The sequence below is a fragment of the Lampetra fluviatilis genome, chromosome 36 (assembly GCF_964198595.1).
Source record: "Lampetra fluviatilis chromosome 36, kcLamFluv1.1, whole genome shotgun sequence".
Taxonomy (NCBI): Eukaryota; Metazoa; Chordata; class Hyperoartia; order Petromyzontiformes; family Petromyzontidae; genus Lampetra; species Lampetra fluviatilis.
In genome coordinates this window covers 3,524,777-3,550,358 of record NC_136310.1, presented here as the reverse complement: position 1 = coordinate 3,550,358, position 25,582 = coordinate 3,524,777, and the positions used below count along the sequence as shown (strand labels likewise).

General features: G+C 44.6%; 1 protein-coding gene across 7 annotated transcripts in view; it reads left to right on the top strand.

Annotated features, from left to right (window-relative positions):
* Positions 1-25,582, top strand: part of LOC144945026 (ephrin type-B receptor 2-like) — a 139,404-nt gene that overhangs the window by 74,796 nt on the left and 39,026 nt on the right. For 4 of the 7 annotated variants that reach the window (XM_078873194.1, XM_078873193.1, XM_078873197.1 and 1 more), the window contains exons 5-9: positions 843-1,178; positions 12,696-12,731; positions 15,113-15,237; positions 15,899-16,061; positions 23,010-23,118. In XM_078873194.1, coding sequence (XP_078729320.1) covers positions 843-1,178; positions 12,696-12,731; positions 15,113-15,237; positions 15,899-16,061; positions 23,010-23,118 — 769 coding nt within the window. The remainder of the gene's footprint in view (positions 1-842; positions 1,179-12,695; positions 12,732-15,112; positions 15,238-15,898; positions 16,062-23,009; positions 23,119-25,582) is intronic. The other 3 variants (XM_078873195.1, XM_078873198.1, XM_078873199.1) reach the window with 1 other exon arrangement.

The window sequence follows — 25,582 nt, the reverse complement described above, 5'->3', positions numbered from 1 at the left end:
TCCATTATCAAAGAAGACTTATGAGGTCTATAATTTTGTTATAAAATAAACTGAACTAAATAATTTAAAGTTTGCCCGGTATGATCAGCCATGCATTTTTTTTATTAGGTTTTTGTTGTAAACAGGATCATAAGCCCGTGACAACGTCCAAAGATCAGCCATGCATTTAACAGCACAGTGATAACGTGTGCCTACATTTACATTCCGTTTGAAACATATTCGTGAGGTTACTTCACGTTCAGCTGCCCCTATAAACCCAGAAGTAAAGTCGCGATGGTCAAAGTGTCCCTGTGCTCAAAGCGTTGCCCATCATCACTTCTAGTGACGTGTCCTGCCAATGGAAACTTACGTTTCGTAACGGTTTGAATCATACCATTGACCTTTGTCGGTTCTCTAATCCACACATTCCTGACTCCCGGTGTCATTCCCAGCGTGCAAATCTCCACTCTGCTTTGTGCACTTTTCAGTGTCCGTTCAAACTTGAGAATTGCTTTCTGTTTTAAGTTTGTCATCCACCCCCCACACCTCCGTTTAGCACGGTTGGTTACGTACGGTGCGAAAGAAGACTGCACGTATATGTACATACGTGCAGTCTCGTTCGTTTACGGCCGTGTTCATGAATATCCGCGAAACTACTGGACATCTGTGACACGTCTGGACATCCGTTGAAAATAGCTTCATAGCTCATCGGATTCCTGACAGGTATCAATACATATTGTGATTCTCATTCAGGTAGTTGCCATGCAGATGCGAGTTGCCTCAGCCGATGCCGCCGCGCTAACCACGTTCGCTCGCTCCCATCTCTGCCCGCTGCCTTCCTCCTCCCCTCCCCTCGATCGCAGGCACCCCGTCGGCTCCGCGGGGCGTCATGTCGAGCGTGAACGAGACGTCCGTGGTGCTCGAGTGGAGCGCTCCCCTGGACTCGGGCCGACGCTCGGACCTGGCCTACAACGTGCTGTGCCGCCTGTGCAGGAAGGACCGCCTGGTGTGCACGCGCTGCAACGAGGCCGTGCGCTTCGAGCCGCGCCAGCTGGGCCTGCGGCAGACGCGCGTGCTCGTGAGCGAGCTCATGGCGCACACGCCGTACACGTTCGAGGTGCAGGCCGTGAACGGCGTGTCGGAGCAGAGCCCCTACCCGCCGCAGTCGGTCGCCGTCAACATCACCACCAACCAGGCCGGTGAGTCCCCTCGCGGAGAGGTGGGTGGGGTCTGTTCCCGTGGTGGCGTTCCTGAGAGCGGTGGGCTCGTAGTCCGTCGTTCGGAACGCGCGCGCGTGTAGGTTTGGGGTGGAGGGGGGCGGGCGGGGAAAGAGGTGAGGCCCCTTGCAGTTGCTCGCTCGTGCCGCCGCTCGTGGATGGAGACTCCACTGCAGGGAAGCTCAAGGGTGCCACTGTGGCGAGATGTTAACTACCTCGCCTGGTATGCAGGAGGTCGTAGGTTCGATCCTGACAGGGACGCCTGCTGCTGTATATTTGTAGTTTGCGTGTTCTTGCCGTGGTCTCGTGGTTTTTCCTCCTCCACATTTAGAATCAACGTCACGCGTTCAGAGTATTCGGCTGCTGTAAATGTCCAAGTGATAAGCCACTTGGTTGAGCTATCATTTGTGGCCACAACGCTTCTGAAAAAGAGCTATAAAGCTCAGTGGGCCTTACCTGGTTAAAAATCATAATATTTTTTCGCTTATCGTTTAGAGAGCTCCGATAGAGGGTATTTTCGCCGAGCCGTCTTCCTAGCTGACCTGACGTCTTGGAAGGGGTGGGAGTAGCCACACACGTGACGCCGTCACGCACCGACATGCCGGTTGACCGACCATGGTGCCCTACCCATTCACACTGCTCGGAGGACAAAAGGTTTTTAGAAACTTGCCTGTTATTGAGACTGCTGCCACGCAATGAGACAAAATCTCACTGCGAGAAGACCTCTGGATTGCAAGTCCAGTGTTGCTAACGTGTGCATCCAGGCAGGATGATCATGGACTTTATTTATAACCAGTGGGAGGGTCCGTTGAGACTAACTATTTTTCTTTCGAGAGACACATTTGGGAAACATTAAGTGAAAGAGCAAAAGTGTGTGATACAAGTTAATTTAGCAAAGGAAGCCAATCTCTGATAATGTCAGAATATTAAGCAGCACATTTCAACTTGGAGCACCGTTTTTATGTTATTTTATTCGTATTTGCTTAATCAAATATTTCCACCTGCTTAATCCTTTAAGATGGAACATCTAATTTGCAAAGGTGTCCGAGGTGCCAATTGACATACATTTAGGGTCACACGATGAGAAGCACACACGTTGTTTGCTTTACAGCAACCACTCTTCGCTGGGCAAAAGAGGGTGCCCCAATTCTTTGTTGGTTAAGAGCCGTCTGGAAGTTAACTCGTGGGAAGTTATTTGTTGTTGTCGTTGGGGACAATTCTCTCCCACGATGTGAAAGTACACTGCCCCGTGTTCGAGTGCTGAATGGAACTCCTTGTCGCAAGACACCATGCCAATTGCACAATGAGAAAATAATTTCGATGTAAAGCTTTCGTGACTGCAGGGATTCATCTTCTTGGTTCTTTCGGTAAAGTCACGTAGAATGGAAATAATAAAATAATAAAAATAAACATAATAAAATAATTCTCACGACGTTTCGGCCACAACGCAAGCAGCCGTCCTCAGGTGGAGAACAGGTCTGTCGAGAAGACAGAGTCTTCAGACTCCATTCTACGTGACTTTACCGAAAGAACCAAGGAGAATATAATTGTGGATTGTTTCAAAGCAGACAAGCCGCTGACGTTGTTCAGTCGTGGAGCATTATTGTTTGCATATATATTTATAAAACTGCGTCGGTTTCAGAAGGACCTGACATACATTTTGCAGGTCTCGGTTAAGTGTGGTGAAAAAAAAAATATATATATTTCTTATCCAGCCACTACGATAGGGTTGGTGGATCGCATATAGATTGAACCATCATAAATGAGACCACCTATGGGCAAGGAAGCAAGGTGATTCTTGTAAAAGGTAGTGCAGCACGTAAGTTGTTGACCTTTCTCAGAGGAGTTAGAGTTTCATTGCTTCGTGCTGTGTGGATTCCACCCCCCCATCCCACACAGCCATAAGAGTTTCCTCCCACACAGAGAAATGCCATCGCAAGCAGACATCTCATAAAGAAAAGTCTAAAAACTCAGTCGGGGCTTTCAAGAGTAAATAAGGAAGTATTATTAAGTTAACTTGGACGACTCCATTTCAAATTGCCAAAGGATGGCAGGTCACAAAAGATGCCCCCTTAACGTGAAATGTCAGTCACTCAGTGATTATTAAAAAAATAAACTCGCAATGAGCTTCACGGTGAAGTTGGTGTCACTGTGCAGGTTTGAGTTTTAGGAGACTAGATCCCTGTTTGCTGCAGACTTGTGGCAACCATCCTATAAAACATGAAGCTGTTTTGCTTCTAAAAGTTCAAAAAAAGCGATGATACGTGTCATGAGAACACTTTGCTCTGACTCTGCCGGGGAAGTTTACAGACGCTACATACCAGAGAATACAATTGTGTAAACTTTATAGGGCTTGTATGTGTCATGGGTTTTACATTCCAGCCTGCCTACATTGGTTCCACTAACCCCCAACATTGATTATTTTTTTTGCATACAGAGAAATGTGGTGGATAATTGGCACATAATTGTTTTATTACAATCTTCATAACTTCAGTACTAGAGTTTTGGCAGTGGGTCACTTCACGAATGACTCCACTTCACCCGTATCTTCATGAATTGTTCTGACATCACCAACTCTATGCACCATTTTTTAAATATCTGTTTACTCTGTCACAATGCCACTTATTAATTTGGTTCATAATGCATAGGTAGAGCCGTGCTTGACACTTGCCTGATGGCTTGAGACTGTGATTCAAGCACATTTAAATTGGATTTTCAGCCGTCATGAGTGTAGATTCACGATAATATTTATTTTAAGAAGTGGCTCTCCTTTTTAATCCACAATTAGTATTATTACTGTCCTCAATAGCATTGCTGTACAAGAGTTAGCAATGGTTTATCAATGGTAATTCATGTTATGTTTCCGTATAAGTGGTTACACTGACATCAATTTAAAACCAGCACAACTCTGGACTCCGATAAGTGGATCTCAATAAAATACACAACAGTGCATTGCACAATAGGAGCTGTGACCGATGTTTGATTCCCAGCCATGGCTGTGCACCCAGAGTGAGTGATATCTGAACTGGCCCTAGGCTTTCATATTTACAAATCCCAGAAAGGAGACAAAGCACTTAAATCCATACACGTTTGTCCCCGTTGGCTTTTCAGTGCAAGACAGCCATAACTGTGGGGTAAATTTGGACCGAATAAAATATTGAGAGGTTCTATGCGTCATGATATATATATGCATTCACTGGTACCACTGGATAGACTGGCATGCATAATGCAGGCAGGTATTGTGCCATTTATGTGTTTGTCTTGAGAGATATGAGAATCTATCTCTCTCTCTATATATATACACACATACACTTGTAAAAACAATTGGCCAAGTGCAAGTCTGCATTAGATTCCTGGCCATGGACAGCATTGATAATAATTACAACCCAGATTTACACCGGCCCTCCTCTAGGTGAACTCGGCCTTAAATGCATACCTGATGAAAGTGGAGTTTCCAGACAAAGGTGGTTGAGGGGCATTCTGTTCCCACGAGTCCTCTATTGTGCACAGCAGTGGCCCTAATAGGTGCTCATTAACAGCATTTGCCCTGGCAGCCTGTGCTCCTCACTAATAGGCGGGGCTATTTGTTTTGCATGTCGTTTACTGCAGCTCTTTAACCCGCAGCGGAAGCTGGTTGTGTTAAAGCCTGTGCTTGAATGAGGCCAAACGCCTCGTCTTTCATTCGGTTTAATGGCAGTCCTGATCGTATCAATGTGAATGTATGCGTTTCTGTTTAAGTACGAGTTATGCAATAATAGGCATCCATTAATCCTGCTTCTCAAGGCTATTTTTTTTCACTATGTAGTTATTGAAAGCCGTACTTGCAATGCGTCTCTGAATGTGACAAAGTGGTAAAATCGGTTTCTGTTGAGGCGATAGATCGATTATTGCATCACATGACCCAGCAAGGTGGGCAGCAGCCTCGGGAGACCTTTATCCAGCAGTGGAGTGATCATGGCTGCCGATGATGACGACCACAATCTGAACAATGACACCATCATTGCGCGCTCAATTTATACTCCTCTCATCGCTGGTTAGACAATAAAGGAACACATTTTTGTTTCCATCTATCTCATTGATGCTCACCTGCCCTCGCTCTGTTTTCTCAGCCCCTTTTCTCAAAGGGTCTCTAAAATTCACAGCCCATGACAAACGTCTACTCTTCCTGTCGACGCTGTGCTGTTAGCCTCTGAGTTGCGGTGGAGATTGTGCGAGATATATTTGCGGATAATTACGGGGCCCCTTATTCTGGCCAGCCGCAGTTCTGTGTTCTGTTGTCCTTCTCCGCACCAGCACGAGTGTGACAGTTGTCACAGCTGCCCATTGAATGCGTGCCCTGGTTCGGCTCATTTAGCAACACGCTCAAAGCAAGAGGGGGCATTAAGCGCACCACAACTTTGAAATACCGTCTCCAATTTACTACGCGGACCATCGTGTCGGCGGAGTCAGGGGGGTAGTGCTCGGAGCACTAATCGAATGTTGTTACTATTACTTAAAAGATGAAGATATTGGTTGTTCTGCTTGGATGTTTTTTTCCCCGTAGTTTATCACGTTTGGGACTCTGCCGTGGTGTAGCGGTTAGTGCACTGGACTTGCAATGCAGAGGGGTCTCCAAGTTACATTTGATTTCTCACCGCCGGCAGTGGAAACAATGGAGCAAGTTTCTGTTACCCCCCCCCCCCACCGTATCTGTCCACCTAGGAGTGACAAAAGGGTGCACTACAGTTAGTCCATCGGGACAGGCCGAGTATGGTGGGGAAAAGTGCAGATGTCTGCCCAGCACATGTGTGTGTGTGTATCTTGAACTTATTTTGCACCATATTCTTAGGTTTTTTCGGTAAAGTCACGTAGGTAAAACATCAAAATTAATAAAAATAAAATAAAAATCACGACGTTTCGGAGGCAACACAAGTCTCCGTTGCCTCCGAAACGTCGTGATTTTTATTTTATTTTATATTTATTAATTTTGATGTTTTACCTACGTGACTTTACCGAAAAAACCTAAGAATATGAATCCTTGCAGTCACGAAAGCTTCAAATCTAGAATTATTTTGCACCGTTCGTAGCCAACCGTGCTCACCGGAGGTGTAGAGAAAACATGGAAGAGAAGGTCAAATGCCCTCTAGAGCACCCCTTTAAAGGAGGCCTTTCCGCCAGCAGCTGTATGAGCATGCAATTGCAGCGCTGAACCTTTGCCGTTTATTTGGAGAGCACCGTTCCATTGTTGTGACAAGGACAACGTACCCACAATGCAAAGCGACCCTGTTCAAGGCATTTACATCCTGGGTGAGTTGCTGCTTCCTCCATTGCCTCTGTCCACCAGTCTGTGAAATGAGTAGACTGCCCTAAGCCATTTGATGAATTGCTTGTGGTGAGGTATAATGTGGGTATTTTTAACACCCGCAACCTTGGCTGGCAGAGTGTGAGATTTGAGATAAATTTCCCATGAAATATGGAATCTCCAGCGCGTACAATGGCACAAATTTCTTTACTTATGTATACTCACGTTTAATCCACACTCGAATTTTTTTTGCATATTTGCAATTAAAAACCCTTATTCTTGACAAATTTAAACCGCATAGTAACCCCGTGTTTTCAATAACCCTTTGTCACGTATAATGCAACTTGTGATTTCCTTTAGGATCGCTATGAATCAGTTCTGTATATCTGACAAAAACAATGCCCTTGGTTTATACTCACTGAGTTTAAATAATCTTTAGCTCGACGGCCCTCCATTGGCTTGACATGTTTGACCAGTTTTATTAATTGGCATTTGGCCTTTGGGAAGAAACCCGAGTACCCACAGAAAACCCATGCACACAAAGATATATGTAGTGCACAGACCTCATGTACAGGTGAATTCAATCCACGCCCTTTAAATCCATCTCCTGGCCACCTTGTAGCCCAGTTGGGTGAGGAGTTTTAAACGTTTGCGAGCCACTCTTTTTTGCCTACAAAGTGCTCCTTTATTTTACGAAGTCTGCAGCAAAACACGCATATGTATACAAAGCACTCGCTTCATGTTTGTGATCGCCCTAAGTAGGTGCTCATGATTACATTACCATCATCATCAACCATGATTAATCAACTACTGGATGAAGGCCTCCCGAAGCTGCAGCCACCTCTCGTGATTATGGGATGAAGCAATCCGTCCAGCATGAGCGCACAAACTGATTTTACCGCTACACCACCCCTGTGGACGTAGTCTCTAACGCAATCCATTCCTAGGCACCGACATACACAGTGCACCATGTCCGTCATGGGGGGGGGGGGGGGGGTGTTTAACTATACTTCACCACACTGGTCAGTGCGAATTGGTGAAGGTGGGGTACCCAGAACTGGTTCAGATTTCAATTCAACCCCCCTTCCCCCTTCGTTATCCGTGGCTGGGAATTAAGCTCAAGTTGCTGTATTCACAGCGCAGGAAACTAAAACGATAAAAATGAACTATTTTTACCAGGTAAGGCCCACCGAGCTATAAAGCTCGTTTTCAGAAGTGATCTGGCCACAAAGGATAGCTCAACGATGAGGCTTATCACGTGGAAATGTATAACAGCCAAACACTCTCAACGCACGTTCATTCTAAATGTGGAGGGAAAAACCGGAGGACGCGGAGGAAAATATACGCGACCACAGTGGAGAGACATGCACACTTCAAATATACAGGTGTCAGGATCGGAATTGAACCCACACACCCACGACCTCCTGTATACCAGAAAACGCAGTGACCATCCCGCCACAAAGGGATGGCACACAAATATACAGGCGTCAGTCGGGATCGAACCCACAACCTCCTGTATACCAGGACCGGTAGTTAACATTTCACCACCACAGTCGTACCACCAACCACTGCAATGCAGACATAATTGAGCCACTTGCCCAGACGACTCTCGCAGCATGTCACAGGCGGTGGCTGGATTGATTGCCCAGTGGTTAGCGAGCTTGTCAATGCGCCAGCGAGCGCAGATGCGATGGGTCAGATACCACAGACGCCCTCGTAACGTTGCCTAGAATTGATAAAGCACGCAATATGGTGGGAAATTGACATTGAAGTCAAGAGTGACATAATCGTCCATACATCAATTCATTGTTTGCCGGTGGAGTTGCCCACGTGCTTATTTGATTAGTTTAAATTAAAAAAAGTCTACGGTCTGAAATGCTTTACACCGTACAAAGGCTCCTTGCAGATTTACCCAGATCTCTTTTGTACTAAATCCTTTTTTATACGGCTGGGAGTTGATCAGCAACGTGTTTGTTCGTGTTGAGGTGTGGGTGAGTGAACCAGCATGGGCGCCTTCAGGAGTAGCCTGGTGACAAAAAAAACGAAATGCTGCCAGTACGTCATCAAAGCACGTGGAGGCAGACTTCGTGGTCTATGGGATTTATTTTGCGTGTTTCACTCGGCGAGAGGAAACCGGGGAACGCAGAGAATCCCCACAAATTAGTGGATGAGGACCCAAAACTTGGCTCGCATAGATATAATGCACAGACCGACTCAATCCAGTAACAGGACCACATCTATCTGTGGACGTGCCTGTTGCTGTGTTGCCTTTTCCTAGCTCCTCACAAGTCCCCTAGCAGCCATATGAACTAAAAACTAAACAGATTTTTTTTTATTTTACAGGGTAAGGCCCACTGAGCTATATAGCACGTTTTCAGAACTTGATCGCAAATGGTCACTCAACAAAGTGGTTTATCTCGTAGAAATGTCTAGCTGCCACATACTCGAAAACTCAAGTTTCTAAATGTGGCGGGGGGAAAAAATGGAAGACCCGGAGAAAAATCCACGTTGAGAGAGAAATCCGCGTGACCGCATTGAGAACATGCAAACTGAAAATATACAGTTGTGTGAGGGTCGGGAATCGAATCCACGACCTCCTGTATACCAGGCGAGGTATTTAACATCTTGCCACCATGGCACAACACCTGCTATGCATTGGTAGTCACTCATCCAAACGCTAACCAAGCTCGGCCCTCCTTGGCTTTGAAAGCCGATGAGATTTGGCACATTCAGAGCGGCAGAATGGATTTGGTCGCCTCGTATTTTGAGCGGAGTTTTAGTCTCGTATAAAACCGCAACAGCTTTCAAAAAGATGAAATCGCTTAACGTGAAACGTGCATATTCATTTGTGAGTGACCAAGTTTGTAGTTGCGTCTATGAGTGATGTCTGTGTCGGGTATCTTTTCCACACAACGGATGGAGACTTTTTTTTATCTCCCCGTTATTTTTATTTTCATCCGGAAGTGTCTTTATTGCCGGCTTAATTCGTGTGGATTTTGTAGGAAGTGTGGAGTCGTTTTTTGTGTGTGTGTGTGCGCTTGTAGTTGCTATATAAGGGACCCTTACATGGTCCTTTGTCAAACTCCAGCTCGTTACAACTTCACAGTTGCTGATTCAGCCTGCTTGTAGTGTTAAAAGGGTCTCCTTCTGCTCTTCAAACCCTGTGGGCACAAACTGTTAACAGTGCCGCTTCCTCTTTATTCAAGGGCCTCGCGTAAAAATGCTGTTTGTTCAGTCGCCCAATTTACTGGAGCCCTTTTATTCGGAGTGGTTGTTGCTGCTTCAGCCTCTCACCCAGAGTTTGGCAAACTCTGCCAGGAAATTTTGAATGGAGCACACATTGCAGTTTCTCGCAAACATAAATAGAGAGCAGCCCTCAATAGGCGAGGCAGCTTTTAGGTGCACAGTTAGCAAAGCTGCACGGGGCCCTGTAACGGTTGGGTTTCATTTGCACTTGTTCCTTGTTTGTTTCTACGTATGTATTTATGTGCGTTGAACTTCTTTTGCGCTATACGTAGCCAACCGTGCTCATTTGTCAATCCAAATTTGCAGAGAATCAGTGAGTGTTGTTTGGGCTATTATGATATATTTTATAGATATATAACCCATTATTGAGCATTTCGAGTCTATCCGTTTTGGAAGTAAAATAATGCTCCGCAATGCTGAACACGCACAAGGAAGGGTCCCCGACCGCGATGGGAGACCGTTACTGTGAAGCGGATTTCATAGGATAGCGTTGGGGCGTTGTCTGTGGCTTTTGGCGCGCGTTGTTCGGCGGCACGCACAGTGTCGTGTCACCCCCCCCCCCCCACGTGCCCACAGGGAGCTTCTTTGGAATCGCCAACTTAACTTAGGCCGGAGGAATCCGATGAGCTACGAGGCACTTTATTATTATTATTATTTTGTTCACAGATGTCCAGTACATCTTTATTGCTGGCTTGATTTCCTCAGTAACTCTCAGCACGTTGCGAAGCTTTCCCCGGGCGCTTCGAGAGGAGCGTCTATCGGACACCGTGCCCAAACAACGCGTGGTGCAAAAGCCAATAGAAGGCAATCGGAAGGTCGCTCTTGCGCTGCCGTGTAACACCGATGCCGTCAGTGGTAATCGAATGCCTCTGCTTCAGTGAGCGCGGTGCACGGGTGCGGCGAGTGTTTTGCTCACGTGTTTTGCTCACGTGGACGACGCTGTCTGCAAGCTGTTAAGAATTGGCCTCGCGCAAAGTAGGTCCACTGCTCCGTATAGCCATTCCCTCTTCTCCAACGCCTTGTCCATAGCCAAAACCTGTCACGGTGATTTTTTTTTTTCACCGTCTGAAATAAAATTGGCACCAAAGACGGACAAAAAAAAATCACCGATTGATATTTCTTGGCCAGAATACAGTTTTTCCATCTGCCAGTAAACATGTCAGATGTTCTATTAATGAACATAATTTTCTTCTAATTAAAGACTTTCCGGTAATTGAACTTGTTAGCAACTGTCAATCAGCCTTTTGTATGGTTAAGTGAGCCTATTATCCCATGCATTCAAGATCAGAGTTGGCATACACGCTTAAGACATTTGCATCTGTCAATAACAACACGTTCTGTTTCTGAATGCTGCATAGCGATCTTGGAAAAGAGTGACACCCTGGGACTTATAATGCAATCATGGACAGGCAGTACAATTACATTTAAGTATTATTTGCCTCTTTTTTTTCTTCCCCCGAGACTTCCCATCGATGTGCTTTTGCATAGACGTTGGCGTTATTCAATGTGGCATGCATGTGTAATATACTAAGATCCCCCGTATAGCCTTAACAGACTGTTGGGGCAAGTGCTGTTAGCGAGCACCTAATTAAGGCCGGCACTGTGGCACACGAGGGGCTGGGTGGCCGACACCACGCCCTGCCGCCTTTGTCTCCCTAGTGGTAGTGTTTGTACATGTCGCACTAGGTACTAATTTGAGGCTGAGTAAACCTAATATACTGATGCACACACACACACCACGATGTCTGAATAATTAGTAACAAAAAAATGTCCTAGATAGACTTTGGTATCTTGTTTCAAAGTTCCACTGAAGGGTTGTAACAACTAACTCACAGCCACAACTTGCTTCAATTTGTTGTTTACTGGATTTCATTTTTTTATGTTGAATGATGTAATGGTGATTTGAGCCAGCAAGGTGCCACGTGTTAACCAACAGCATAATTGACTTGACTACAGGTACATGAGCTATCTGTGTACAATGCATAATATTATACTGTACTGTAATCGTCATACTATTTCATGGGGCTCGTATAAACGTTTGTAAGATTATACACGACATAGGTAAGATAGGGGGTGCCCATCTCTGTAGGTTGCTCAAGGTTTATGATGGAAATTGCACACTTGTTTGATAGGGTTAAGTATACAGGAACGATGCACTACACTCAACACACCTTGCCAGGCTGTAGTCAAGTACTGGTCTCATACACTTCATCACATCTGCTGGATTCACTGCGCTGTAAAAATGCATAATATGTGTACAATTAATCATTCAAACCGCCATTTATTCATTTTAGTTTGAACGCGATGCCAGTAAGATGTGTAAATGTGCTTGCGTTGCTTAGTTGATAATTATTCGGATAAACACTTCAGTGCCTGGTGTGCCTATTAACTCTCATCAAACTGCCATCTGATTTGTTTTTTTGGGGGGGAGGGAGAGGGCGGGTTGCATGGTAAAGTCTGGCAGCAGTTGAGCCTCAAATGGCTCTGCTAGGAGAAACTGGCCCACAGCCTAACAATGTGGGCATCATCACCAGCCAGGCAGATCCACCAAAGAGCATGGACGCCACACTGGGCAGGGGGAGACACACATCGACTTGTGTTTTATGATGTGTGGCATTCTACACGGGCGCTCCGTGCATAAACGTTCCAACCCCTAAATGGCAATGCGTTTGCACCGAGCAGAGGTGTAATTCATATACGTAATTTCGTGACAGATCATTTATACCAATGTGACGTTAACCGTTTGCCAGTTCTAGCCCCCCCCCCGCCCTCTCTCTTACGTTCTCATTGTTTTGTGTTTGGTGTACGAAGCCACAAAAAAAATTTGCTTGCAATTATTTTCACCACTTTTTTGGTTTACTTTGAATGCTTCTAATGGTACTTTTTTTGCCCTCCCTTTTTGTTTCTGTTGTTATTTGTATTCATGTTCTCGGCCCATCGTACCCGCCATTATTGTTCATTTGATCATATAGTCATTCTTGGACCTCATCTGGGAGAGGAATCTGAAGGTAATGGACTTTACATTGCTTCCAGCTAGAATGCTCCTGCTGCTTCTTCGACGTGTGCATAGACAAACATAACTTCTCTCCAAACCAGGGATGATTTTTACGTGTACACACAAGTAAAACTTAAGGGGACTGTTTGCAGTGGTGTGCAAGCACAGGCAGACACGTGATTAACCCTGTTTTAAAACATGCATGCATATTTGCAATTAATTTTGAAAGTGTTGTTAATATGCAGTGCTTGAACCATTTAAATGGCTTCATATTGTTTTAGGCTGTTTTAATTTTAATACATAAAAAAGTACATGCATGTCTGGGCTTATAAGAAGTGTTGTTTTTGATTTCCTGTAAATATATATTTTTATATTTTACAACACTAAGCTGTGGCGTTTTTTGTATAAGAATTAGCTAAATGATTTGCCTGGAGTTCTTATATTATTTAGGAATAAAGTAAATGTCACATTGCTCTCAGTAGATAAATGACAGTAACGTCCAAAAATAAAATATGGTAATTGATAAATGGTGATTACAATTACGTTTACTTTCATCCCATGTATTATGTCGAAGGAAGTTGCAGTCCTGTTAGGCTTTGCTTGATTGGAAACAAATAATGTATCTGCCGTTGCTGTTGGTATTCTAAGCTCAACATATTGACTGCCTGTCTTAATATATGTTGGCATCATGCATGTATATACAATATAGAATTTTGCCATTACTGGTTTCTATATTTAACAAGGTAACAAGCGGCATTCTTTCCCATTAAAATTATTCATTTTCAACACACTCTTGGACCACCCATCGTATCTTTTGTTCCCTTCCAGTGGGGATTGGCATGTTACATTTAGATTTGAAAACACTCATATGGCAAGACGAAAATCATAATGTTCCAAAAGCATCTGTGGTGGGTATTCCCTATCGATGGCCTGGCATAATTTAATCTTGGCAGGGCTAAGCAAAGCTTTGCAGAGCATTTTGGGATTGTGCGCTGGCATAACTCGCTTTGCAAAGCCCTATAATGTACCCCACCTGTCCTCTGGATAAATGACAGAATCTAAGCGCAAGTTCATTAACCGGTTGCCTCACGTTTGAGAAAACTTTAATCCAACAACTGTCGCTGTCTGCCTTATTGATTGCCCTCTTGCCGGCATGGCTTAGGGCTCAGTATGTGCTTGGCATGACTGAAGATGCCTCCCTTTCCACTAGGCTGGGGATGAGACGAGTTAGTTTGAAACGTAGTGCGGCAAATACAATTGGAGATGGGGGGGTGCAAACAAATAAGGTGGCAACACGTTAAGCCGCCGCGATTATTTTGCTGGCTGTAGGCGTTTAGTGTTTGTCGGTTTGTGTTCGTACGTCGTTATTTTTAAAAGCCAAACTTTAAACACATGCAGCGGTTATTTTCCAAGACAAATAATAAAAAGTGCAGGTGTTAAACGTTTTTCGTAATGTGATACAATTTTTGGACGTTAGTAGGTGAATGATTTTTCGAATGTCTGAATGTTACTTGGAAACGAGGTCACAGATGTTTACGTTCTATTATTGCTTTTAATTTTCACTCGTTTTCCATATAGAGTAGCACACAATTCTAATGGACAGCAATTTTAATTGTGCGTTCATAATAACGTGTAGCATTGTACCAAATAAAAATCACAATCTGCCTGTAAATGGATTTTTTTTGTTAAATGTTAACCTAAGTGAATTCCATAAACCTACTTAATAGCGTGCTAATTTTAAAGAGCTGTCGTGGTTTTGTTTTTGCTTTGCCTGCACTGTGCGGTTCTTCAGAATGTAGACAAAAACGTGCGTTTTGCATTAATCGTGCTTCTCACCTTTTGCCGCCTCGCTGCATAGCAGCAAAATAAATAAATAAACACCCGGGGGCTGCGGAGGTGATTGGAATTGAATGATCAATTGATGAGAAGGGTCAGGGAGTTATTTTTTTGGGATCGCAGACCAAGTTGGCTTGCTTACGCGAATGCCATTTAGCAGGCACGACTACACATCAGGCCGGTGCAGAGCATTAATGCGTTGGTCGATTTTGTTCATCATTAGAATCCCATTGAGAGTAAGCGTTGGAGGAGGAGGGGGGGGCTTTAAAGGGTGGTGGAGTGAAGAGAGCGGTGAGGAAGGTGGGAAGAGAGATTAGTTTGTTTTTATTGGTCATGAAATAAAAAAAAATGCAAACATTCGCGCGGGAAACATAGGTCACAAACGCCGGAGAGAGATTAGTTTGAATGTAATAATGTTGGAAATATATAATCCTTTCTCTTTCACTGTTCTGCTGCATTCTTCAGCATCTGTGTCAAATTGCGTAGGAAGTGCTATCGGATTTTCTTTGTAGACAGCCCACCGATGGTGTGTGTGTGTCTGTGCGCGTGTATTTTCAGCTCCCTCTTCAGTTCCCATAATCCACCAGGTGACTTCAAGTGTGACCAGCATTACACTGTCCTGGCCACAACCTGAGCAGCCAAATGGAATCATTCTTGACTACGAATTACGCTACTACGAAAAGGTAAAGGTAGATAGATATGTATTTAAATTAAAAATTGTTAAACAATACGATTGCTTTTGATGTAGATATAACATCGAATAACACATTTACATGTTAAGATGCTTTCCATTATCATTCTTGCCATCATGATTCACTCTCATCGCGTTAAAATCGTAGTGTCTCCCTGCTCAAATGAGCAACGGGATGACGTTCCTCTCAGCGGTGGAAGTTCCTCATCTAAATCTCAGCGGTTGAGCTACATAGGACAACCGCAGGCGGCTTCTTCAGGAGCCGGCTTGTCCCATTAGTTGGAGCGAAAGGTTCAGCTTCGTAGCAAACCCGAGAATGCAGCGGAGAGCTCCACGGCTTCAACCGCAGTCGTACCGCCGCAGTTCCTGAAGAAAGTGCTCACGTTCTGGCACTGCTGATGGACTTTTCTTTTGCACGATGCGCAAAGTCTGAGCGCGTTTTACTGATTTATTTTTGTTGTTCGAAACTTACTTTTTTATCTCCCCGGCCTGTGCTATTATTTTGTTTTGATGGGTGCTTCCCACGATTAGTCTTTGCAGCTTGATCATTGAGATAATAAGGAATGCGATTAAGATGATGATAGAAATAAGTCGGCAGAAATTGGGCTTGCTGTTGACTAACGCCCCCTCACTTGTTATCACCCTCGGGACAGAGCCAGGATGAGCGCAATGCCTCGTTCATGAGGAGTCAGACCAACACGGCCCGCGTGGACGGACTGCAGCCTGGCACCATCTACGTGTTCCAAGTCCGCGCTCGAACGGTCTCTGGCTTTGGCCGCTACAGCGGGAAGATGTACTTCCAGACCTTGGAAGAGGGTAAGTGTCAGCCTCGTCAACTCTTTATGTACGTTGAACTTCTTTCGCGCCGTACGTAGCCAACCGTGCTCATCGGAGGTGCGGGTACTTACTCGCATGCCGCATTTAACACCTTCTCCTGCCCTTTCCTGTACTCGCCTAAGTGCTGCTCGTTATCAAAATCCCTCGGTCAGCGGCTGGAATGGGACGACAAGTTGGAAGTGCGCAATTATTCACGAGCGGTGTCACATGATCGACAGCAGTTTTCCCCCCCCCACCCCCCTACCCCCCCTACTACTTTGTGTCTATTTACTGGAGTGCATAATTAAGCGATGTGCTTTTATAGTGTGGAGACTGTTGCTTTGTTTAGAAGTTTAGAGGATTTGTGTTGAATTCAATCAATGCCCATTCTTGTAGCTAAATGTGCTAAGGATGCTACAGAATGACTTTAACGAGAAACTGAAAGGGATATCCCGTGCTAATTTCACATCTATCAATATAATGTGAAGATCTACGAGTGGCCTGTGACTGCATTGCCAAAGTTTCATGGAAGAATGTGTACCCATATACATTTTGTATCGCGTTCTCAAAATGTCCGGTACCATCCGTATCAATAAACACATGCACACCTAGGATAAGTCATATGTTAATGCTATGGTACTTTAAAAGAAAAAAAAAACGTACATACTACATTATTGTATACTATCCAAAGCATGTATCCTGCGAAAATCATCCGCCTTTTTATTTCAAGGGATTTATTTAGTCCATTTAGGATTCCGCCTGCCGTGGTGCAATGGCGAGCACACTGGACTTGCAATTCAGATGTCGCCGGTTCAATCTCCCAGTGTAGCAATTGAAACGACGGGTTAACTTCTCACATCCTCCACCTCCATCCTACCGGCAGTATCAAAGGGTACACCGCAGTATATCGATTGGCAGGTCCCTGCGCATGGTGAAGGAAAGAGTGTACTCCTAATTACATTTTCAGTGTCAATGCCTGCATCGATCCCATTAATCGCTCTTAGCATATTCTGCAGACTTTAACTTTGCCAGCATGAACTGAAATTCCACTTTTGAAATGCATTTCGTAAGAGGTGCGCTTCGTTTTTAATTATAGTTTTTTTTTCTTGGGATTTTACCTTAATTGCAAACGCGTAAAACATTCGAGAATAAAACTTGCTTTTTTACGGCAAATGACTATAAAGGACTCGGCACAGTGTTTCCAGGCCCACATTGTTTTGTAGCCAATTAGACGGGCAATTGCTAGTGTCACAAATTATATGAGCGCAACATTCCAATTACAATGCACTGAAAGTATGTTATGGCACTCTTAAGGGAATTCGCAGGAGTGGAACATTCTTTTGATACATTTATTTCCACAGCAATGCAGTGGCCTGTTCCTTGGGTTTGAGAAATGCAACAAAGATCCCTTATGTTCAGCAGTTCGGTTTTAGTTTCGTCCTTCTTGCGTTATTCCATTGGCTTTTAGCTTGCACAAAACTGGGCCAATTTTTCATCAAGGAAGGATCATTTGATTGGTGAAATTTACAGATGATAGAGCACGCGTATATAAAAACACCAACATTCCATTTCTTAAGTAAGGCAAAATCCGAATTACGCGTTGACTAGTGCATTTACGATGAATGGCGTTGCAAAAATACGCAAACGCAAAGTGAAATTGGAAGTCACGTGACTAATTGGTTACTGGTTTACGGTCATTCTCAATCCTCCAGCGACAACATTACAGATCTCTTACCATTGCATGTAGAAAATGGGCAAGTTGGAAAAGTGACCTCCCATTATGCTATATTTTACCAGCCCATCCCATTTAAAATCCGTAAAGCAAGCACCACTTAATGAACACTCAACTGTGGCTGTCCTTGTAGAGAGACTGGTTCCTGATTTAGTCCCTTCGACTCGTTAACTTAGTTTCTTGGGCCCCCTTATATACGAGCTGAAAACAATACATTTGTTCACCGATCTAACATAACATCGGCATATCCCAATTGAAGGTACCAATGTCCAACGTGGTTGTTAGTTACATCGCCTTTCAATAAACGCAGGGGCGGTGTTGCTAACCGGGGGTCATATGAAGTGCGGGGACACGAATCCAGCACACACTGCATCCTGCATTAAAAAAAAATGTTTCGGACGTAAGATTCCTACACTTCAGCAACCTGATCCGAAGCAATCCAGGGCAATGTTTGGGTCAGGTATCGGCGGGGTCAGTAAGCAAACTCTTGAGGGCCACTTCTTGCGGTGTCATCCAAGAAGCTCTGTCCTAAACGGCCTAATGCGCGGAATGCCGAGGGGTCGGGTAAGTGCACGGGCTAGGAGTTGAGTCATAATGCTCTTGGCGGGCATTGTGGGGAGCCTTTGCTCATAAGCCTGCCTGAGTCATTCACGTTTGTCATCTCTGTCTGAGTTGACCGATAGACGGTAGGCTTGAAATAAAGTTCAACGTTTGTCTAAAGCGTTCAGGAGATTACAACCGATGTGGGATAGTCAACAAGTCCCTCCGACTTGCGTCAACAAATGGCTCCGCACCCATTGAATTTTGAACCGTTCCTCACTCGCTTCCGCCCAGCAAAGGATGGATATTAATAGCATCCCACGATAGCTTGAGCAAGACGACTCTTTGAACATCTATTTGAATTGCTATTAAATCAACCTTGTCTGCTGCTTGGTAATGACACCTTATGTACGGCAGTGGGAAATGAACACGTACAACACGTACAATTTCGGATTCAAATGTATTTTTTTATCGCAATTTCTGAGCACAGGCACAATAGGCTCAAAAGTATCCAGCGGACAGCAACAAATGACGTTATCATAGTTATAGGTAGATAAGAGTGTAAACATTTATTGAATTGAGCAAGCTTATGAGAACTCGGTGGGGGAGGGGGTAAGACACAATCACAGGGAATACCAGAGTTGATCAGCATGGAGTTGATAATACACATAAGCCACAATAATACTAATAATATATGTGAGCTCATGCCAGCTAATGTTATACACACACTCCAAGTCCGTGTTCCCAAAACTTGTTAGGCCCTCAGACCACTCGGCCGACACAAAAACTTCCTTGGACCACCCAGCTCCCCCACATCCCTCGTGACCAAACTCATTCACTTCTCTCTCTAAATACCAGTAATACAAAATTATTCATATTGCCGAAACTAAAAAAAACGCAGCAGCTATCAGGTTTTAGGTGGGGGTCATTTCGATGTTAGGGTTATGGTAGTTTAATCAGGGAAGTTTACCTCTTTGTTTTGATTAAATATCACTAGCAAAACATCCACTAGCGTGATTTGAGGCTTTCGTGAATGCAGGAATCCAAACTCTTTTGTTCTTTCGGTAAAGTCACGTAGTTAGAAATAAATTAGAATAATTTATTTAAATTAAAATAATTTATTTCTTACCGAAAGAACCAAAGAGTATTCATTAACGTCCATAACACACGGCATGAACGTTCCTCGTTATTGCCCGGGATCAACCTGCATTTGGATCGCAGCCCAGCTGGCCTCCTGGAGGAGCATCGTGGGCCACCGCACTCTGACAATCACCGCCCCGAGCAGTTGTGTCCATTTCGAGGCGCGTCCAGCAATGCCTAAGGGTGTGGTATGGCCACATGCAGACAATGACAACATTCATCACGATTAAAACAACAGACAGAGAGAGAGAGCACTCCATGTGTTGTTGATGCAGACACAGATTAGTCCGGTTGCTTTTATTTATTTGACCAAGGCTGGAGTTCTTTGAGCTCCAATATGTCTCTCTCTTTTTTTTGTTGCAAGTAAGATGTGTGTGTGTGTATATAGACACATAAATACTTGGACAGAGAAAAACGAACAGATGTGTACTTTTTACTGCCATCGCAAAGGTTATCTCCTCCGAGTTGATGTTAAATTCCACATGTTCCGCAGTCTTAACACTGTCAGCACCTGCTTGTCACAGTGGAGTGCTCGACATTCTACTTTGTTGAATTCCAAAGTCGCTCGTACATCTGTCCCATCATCCCCTGGATTCCTCTGCATCCGTAACTCAGTCCACTGGTCACTCGGTGACCAGCGAATTACTTAGTGACCAGTAATTAATGATTCCCTTAGAGTCTTACAGTGACAACCTTTCGAAGTAACATACACACACACGCACATGGAAAATCAACAATTACATACATAAGCAAAACGCCATTTTGTATCTGAACATTTAAATACAGATCTATTTTTTTGTAATCCCATCATCCGATTGGCATTCCAGACCAATATTGTTTGGCAGCCGTTTGTTGCAGCATGTTTCACATTCTGAGTCTCATCAGCAGCAGTGAGGCTTGTGAAACACATTGTGCTGAGAAGTTGAATACAATTGGGAGACTAAACCACAGACTTGCTACTGCTGTGGTTGTGTTTCTATACAAATGCTGAGGTACGGTACATTCAGGATGCATAACTGAAGCCATATACACGAGTTAAATGTTGAAAATAATTATCCGTGAGCGTATGTAGAGAGATAGAGCAATTATAACAATGTTTAGTTGCTACATTACTTTGGAAACACGAGCTAAATGAAGTGTTTTATCTCAGCAGATGTGAGGGACGAACAAACCTCTGAATTGTACGTTCTTTTTGGAACCTCATTAAATTTTAAAGTATTTGTTTTATGTATTCACAATTCCTGGCAAACACTTTTTTTTTGCTGCCATTTTTTACGGCATGAAAAAATTGCGCTCGGTGAAAACACGTTCAGTGGATGAGGATGCTTGCGAACGCACACGCGCACACCGTGCGTGCACTTCAAGGTACACATCGTGTGTCGTCTCGTGTACTGAAAATCGTACGACCCATTTTCTGCCTCTCGTAAAACATTGCCAAGATTAGGCGGTGTCATAACCACCATGCACAAACGCACTGAACACACACATGGATATATAGATAAGGGCTGTGCTTTTAGTGAGCACCTGTGTACCATGCATCGAAAAAGGCAAAGAATTGGGTAAACACACAAAAAAATGCAAATATCGCCCATTTGGCCTCCTAGGCATTTTGAGAAATATCGTCTGTTCGCGTGCTCAAGTTGAGGCCCATAACGGCCACTCGCGATGTTTGTTCACCGTACGTACAAAGGTCATCATTTCAGAGTCGACCAAAGAGCGGCCCCTGTAGCCAGTTCGGATATCCGTCATCGCTGATGCCAGCCGTGAGCGAGAATCAAACGTGTGGGTTGAGCGGTCCACAGGGCAGTACACGGACCGCTGCTTTAATGATCCACCACGCAAATACACACCCACAGTACACATGAGGTAAAGGCAAATATTCACCCATGCACACTTTAACAAACTGGTGGGATACATGCCTGTACGTGAGCATATATTAAGACTGGCATGACGCATTGTTTCCCCCGTGCTGACGTTGACACATCGCATCAGGATCTCATTTAAGGCCGAGTCAACATATGGGTGGCCCGCCCAGATAATCACCTGCTGATGATAGCTGTGAATATGAATCAAACTCAGGCTGCTGGGTTCATAGACCGGTACTCTAACCACAACACCACTGTTCCACACACACACACAATAAACATTCTAGCTAAATGAAGAAGTTGTTTTCCCAGATCCCATCGCCTGCCGTCTCTTACTCTGTGAGCGTGCAGCGGATAATAATGCAATGTTGGAGCCTCTAGAGAGACCGAACTTTTGCAATAGGCTCATTCACAGCACTGCTGACAGAGGGAAGCACCTTGCTTTCATTCAGGCGAGCAGGTTGAAGCTGCATTGTTCCGGTGACCCGTATGGACAAAGAGTGCCTTTTAAGAGACGTAATTGTCCTCATTGTAACATTCAGGGAGGTGGGCTCCCACCTGTAATGATGCACCGCAGAGACCATCAGGGGTTGGTAGGTCACTTACAGATTACGAGGCATCACATAGTATTTGATAAATGGCAAGGTCTCCAGTGTCCTTTTGCGGGGGGGGGGGGGGGATTCATCTTCTTGGTTCTTTCGGTAAAGTCACGTAGAATGGAAATAATAAAATAATAAAAATAAAACATAATAAAATACAATTCTCACGACGTTTCGGCCACATCACAAGCAGCCGTCCTCAGGTGAAGAACAGACGCTGTCTTTCCGACAGACCTGTTCTTCATAAAGACGCTGTCTTTCCGACAGACCTGTTCTTCACCTGAGGACGGCTGCTTGCGTTGTGGCCGAAACGTTGTGAGAATTGTATTTTATTATGTTCTATTTTTATTATTGTATTATTTCCCTTCTACGTGACTTTACCGAAAGAACCAAGAAGATAAAATAATTTTGTTTGTTTCATTACGAATGGTGTACACCCACGAGCACTGGTGCTGTGATTGGAGCATTTGACGTACAATTGGGCAGATTGTGTCCGCGTGACTTATATAAGACTGGCCTCTGCCATGTGAATTTTGAATCTCCACGATTGTCTCTGGGCCATTATTGGAGATGAGCACCACCCCATTGCTCACTTGGCCACCGAGACACTTTGGTAACTTGAAGCCCAACTCTTGTGGACTGAATATTGTTTTTTTAATATTGCTTGGATCATCATCTCAATTAGGAATGTGTTAACTATGGCAAAACTCATCAAGCCCTGTTCAGGTAAATAAATACTTTAGTAACAACAATGGGTGAAGGCCTCCCCCCAGACCATGTCGATCATGGCGGTTGTTTGTCCAGACCTTCACTAAGTAGGCCAGTGTAAGCCGTTGGAGGGTACGATGGGGCCCAGGATCGGCTCGGATAGAACTCCCCACTCTCATACCCAACACACAGTTGGCCGGCAAATCGAACTCGGGTCGTCGTGCGTCGAAGCGCAGTGCTCTCACCGCTGCCGAAAAAAAAAAAACACTCGCCAATAAAGCCTCGCGCTGCGTTCACTTGTCTGTTGATGCGCGCGACCAGCATTGTAGCGTCGCCACTCACCGCCGCTCGTCTTCCTTTGCAGGTAGCTACCCAGAAAGGCTGAAAGAACAGCTGCCGCTCATAGCCGGCTCTGCAGCTGCCACCATTGTGTTCATCGTTGCAGTGGTGGTCATCGCCATAGTCTACTGCAGGTAACGTGCCGCTCTCATTCGTCCATTCAATGCGGGATCATTGGTGTGGCCCTGCACTTGACTCAAATTGGTCGACAGAGTTCAAATCCTTGTCTTTGTATGCAACGTATGTTCGATCTTTTATCGCACTGTATATAGCCAACCGTCCGAATCGCAGTTGGGTAGATATGTTGATCTTCTTTTGCACCGTATTTAGCCAAGCGTGCTAATCACAGGTATTTGAGTCGCATTTATTTGGGTCTCGAAAATGAGCACAACTCCATGCGAGGTCATAATTTGCCCTGTGGAGATAACGGGACCTGCCCTTGTAATGTGGAGTTAGCACCACTGGCAAAAAAAACAGTGGAAATTATTGCTGCCCATTGCTCTTCAAAGAATGTAAACCCTTAGACCTTTTGACACGGGCTATAAACGATAAGCTTCCACATTTTTCTATACATGTTGGATTTTTTTTTGGGAGTGTGGTATATTACCCACACGCAGAATAGACATTGCAAAGGTTTTTTTTTTCCCTCTTGCAAGATTTGTGTGGACCATGATTTTGTTCACTCGTACAGTAAGTATGCTGCGCAATTATCATTCTTGATCCAGTATTGGTTGAGCTTTCGCCTCCGCAGCACAATGGACATGTATACTAAAACATAATACATTTGGAATTCAACAAGTTTTTGCGCGATTGTAAAAAAAAAAAAATCTCTGAAGGATACCGCAAACCTCCTCTTAGTATTTCTACAAAGATCTAGTTCGGTTTCCCATGGAGTACCGAGAAAACGATAAAGGTAATTTAATTATGCACAAGCCCTTTCCATTAGACTTGTCACTCACTCTCTAAGTGTGGGTTTCCATCGTGTAAGCAGCTTGCTCCGACAACGAGCACGGTTCCATTGGCACAAGGCGGGATACTGGCTTTTCGCCAAGCTGCGTGATATCATAAAATAAAGGCAGCCTTTCTCGCCACGTCAAATTACGTCAACCGGCCGTGTCTTCTTAGCCACAGTTCTGGGTGCTCGCTCGGTAAAATTGCACGTCGCTTCTCTACGGCCGCGTGTGCTGCGTTTTAAAGGGTGTCATTATTTGAAATGTTCGTTACGGTGATTGGATGGGAAGCTCAGGAGGGTCAGTTTCTGCATCGGGGCACTGAGCCAGTAGCTTGGAGGTCCTTGGGTTGTGAATCCCAGCTTCAGTTTATGGATGTTGTCTACATATATGGTACATGTTCTCAAGAATGAGGATTCTCTTGGCTCAGTCACGGTGATTGAATGATAATAAACCGTACCGGCCGCCTTACGGGTGTTTGCATTTCATTTGGCAGCAGCTCACCGGGAGTAGTAAACAGTGTCAGAGACGGATCAAATATTAAATGTAAGGTCACACGTGTGCGTCTGAAGGAAAAAGACTTGAGCAGCACAGGCAATAGACATTCTTTGAGCGAGACACTAATTCCTGGAGTGTCTGCCTCTCGAAATGTGCTCAACATAGAGCCAATATGTCTCTATTTTCAAACAAGTGATAGGTGTTTGGATATTTCCATCAATGCTTATTTGAGTGGGGAGAGGGAGGCTCTAAATTTTACTTTTAGCAGTTAAATTATATTTCTTTGATGGCTCACTTCATCATGGAGCAATGGGGATACGTTTTGGCATTCAATAATTGCCGTTTAGCCAAAAAGTAAGAAAAAAATCGAGAGAATATTTATAAACACTCTTGCCATCAAAGAACATCTGTTTTTCAATCCTCCCAAGGGCGAACATGTGAAGTAATGCCAAATTGATGAGGTTGCTTCCGGGTCTGGCTGCGAATGAATGTCCGGTGTTGAAAAAGCACAAGTTGTTCAGTTGCGAAAGAAAAACAACAAAAGGGTGTGATACATTCCCAACACACCAACCCATACCTCCGCAGTCAGGCACACGCGGAGCGCACGGCGTGCGGACGGCAGCCTCTGCATGGCAGTGCGAATAAAATGGCAGCGATTCGATTGGGGTTGACGCGACCATGCTCCCCCCTCCAGGAGGCAGGGAGAGGGGAGCGGTGTTTTGTCCGAGGGGTTATTGTCGGCCGGTTTTAATGCAAATGGGTTCAGCGATGGCCCTCGCGGTTTCACCGGGCCGAGAGGATGAACGCCTGACGCTTGTAATCGCTCTCGTTGAGCGATCGACGCCACGTGTCGCTGCTCGCTTTGAGGCGCCATGTGCCGTGCGGTGCTTTCCTAATTGGAAAAAAAAAATGGGAATGGAGATTCTCTCGTTATTGGAAGCATGCATGTTGCCATCTGCAGGTATCTATTGGTCTACAGCGACTTGCTTTGAGCTCACTTGACGTGACAATGATTTGGTGCTTAATTTTTCGTAGCAACCTCTTACGTGCTACTGCGTAGGGGTTTGCGGTTGCGTTGTATAGCCCTCCAACGTGTCTTTGGGTTTGTACCTCGTATGGTTCAGCGTGATGTCTGACATTTTGCTCCAGT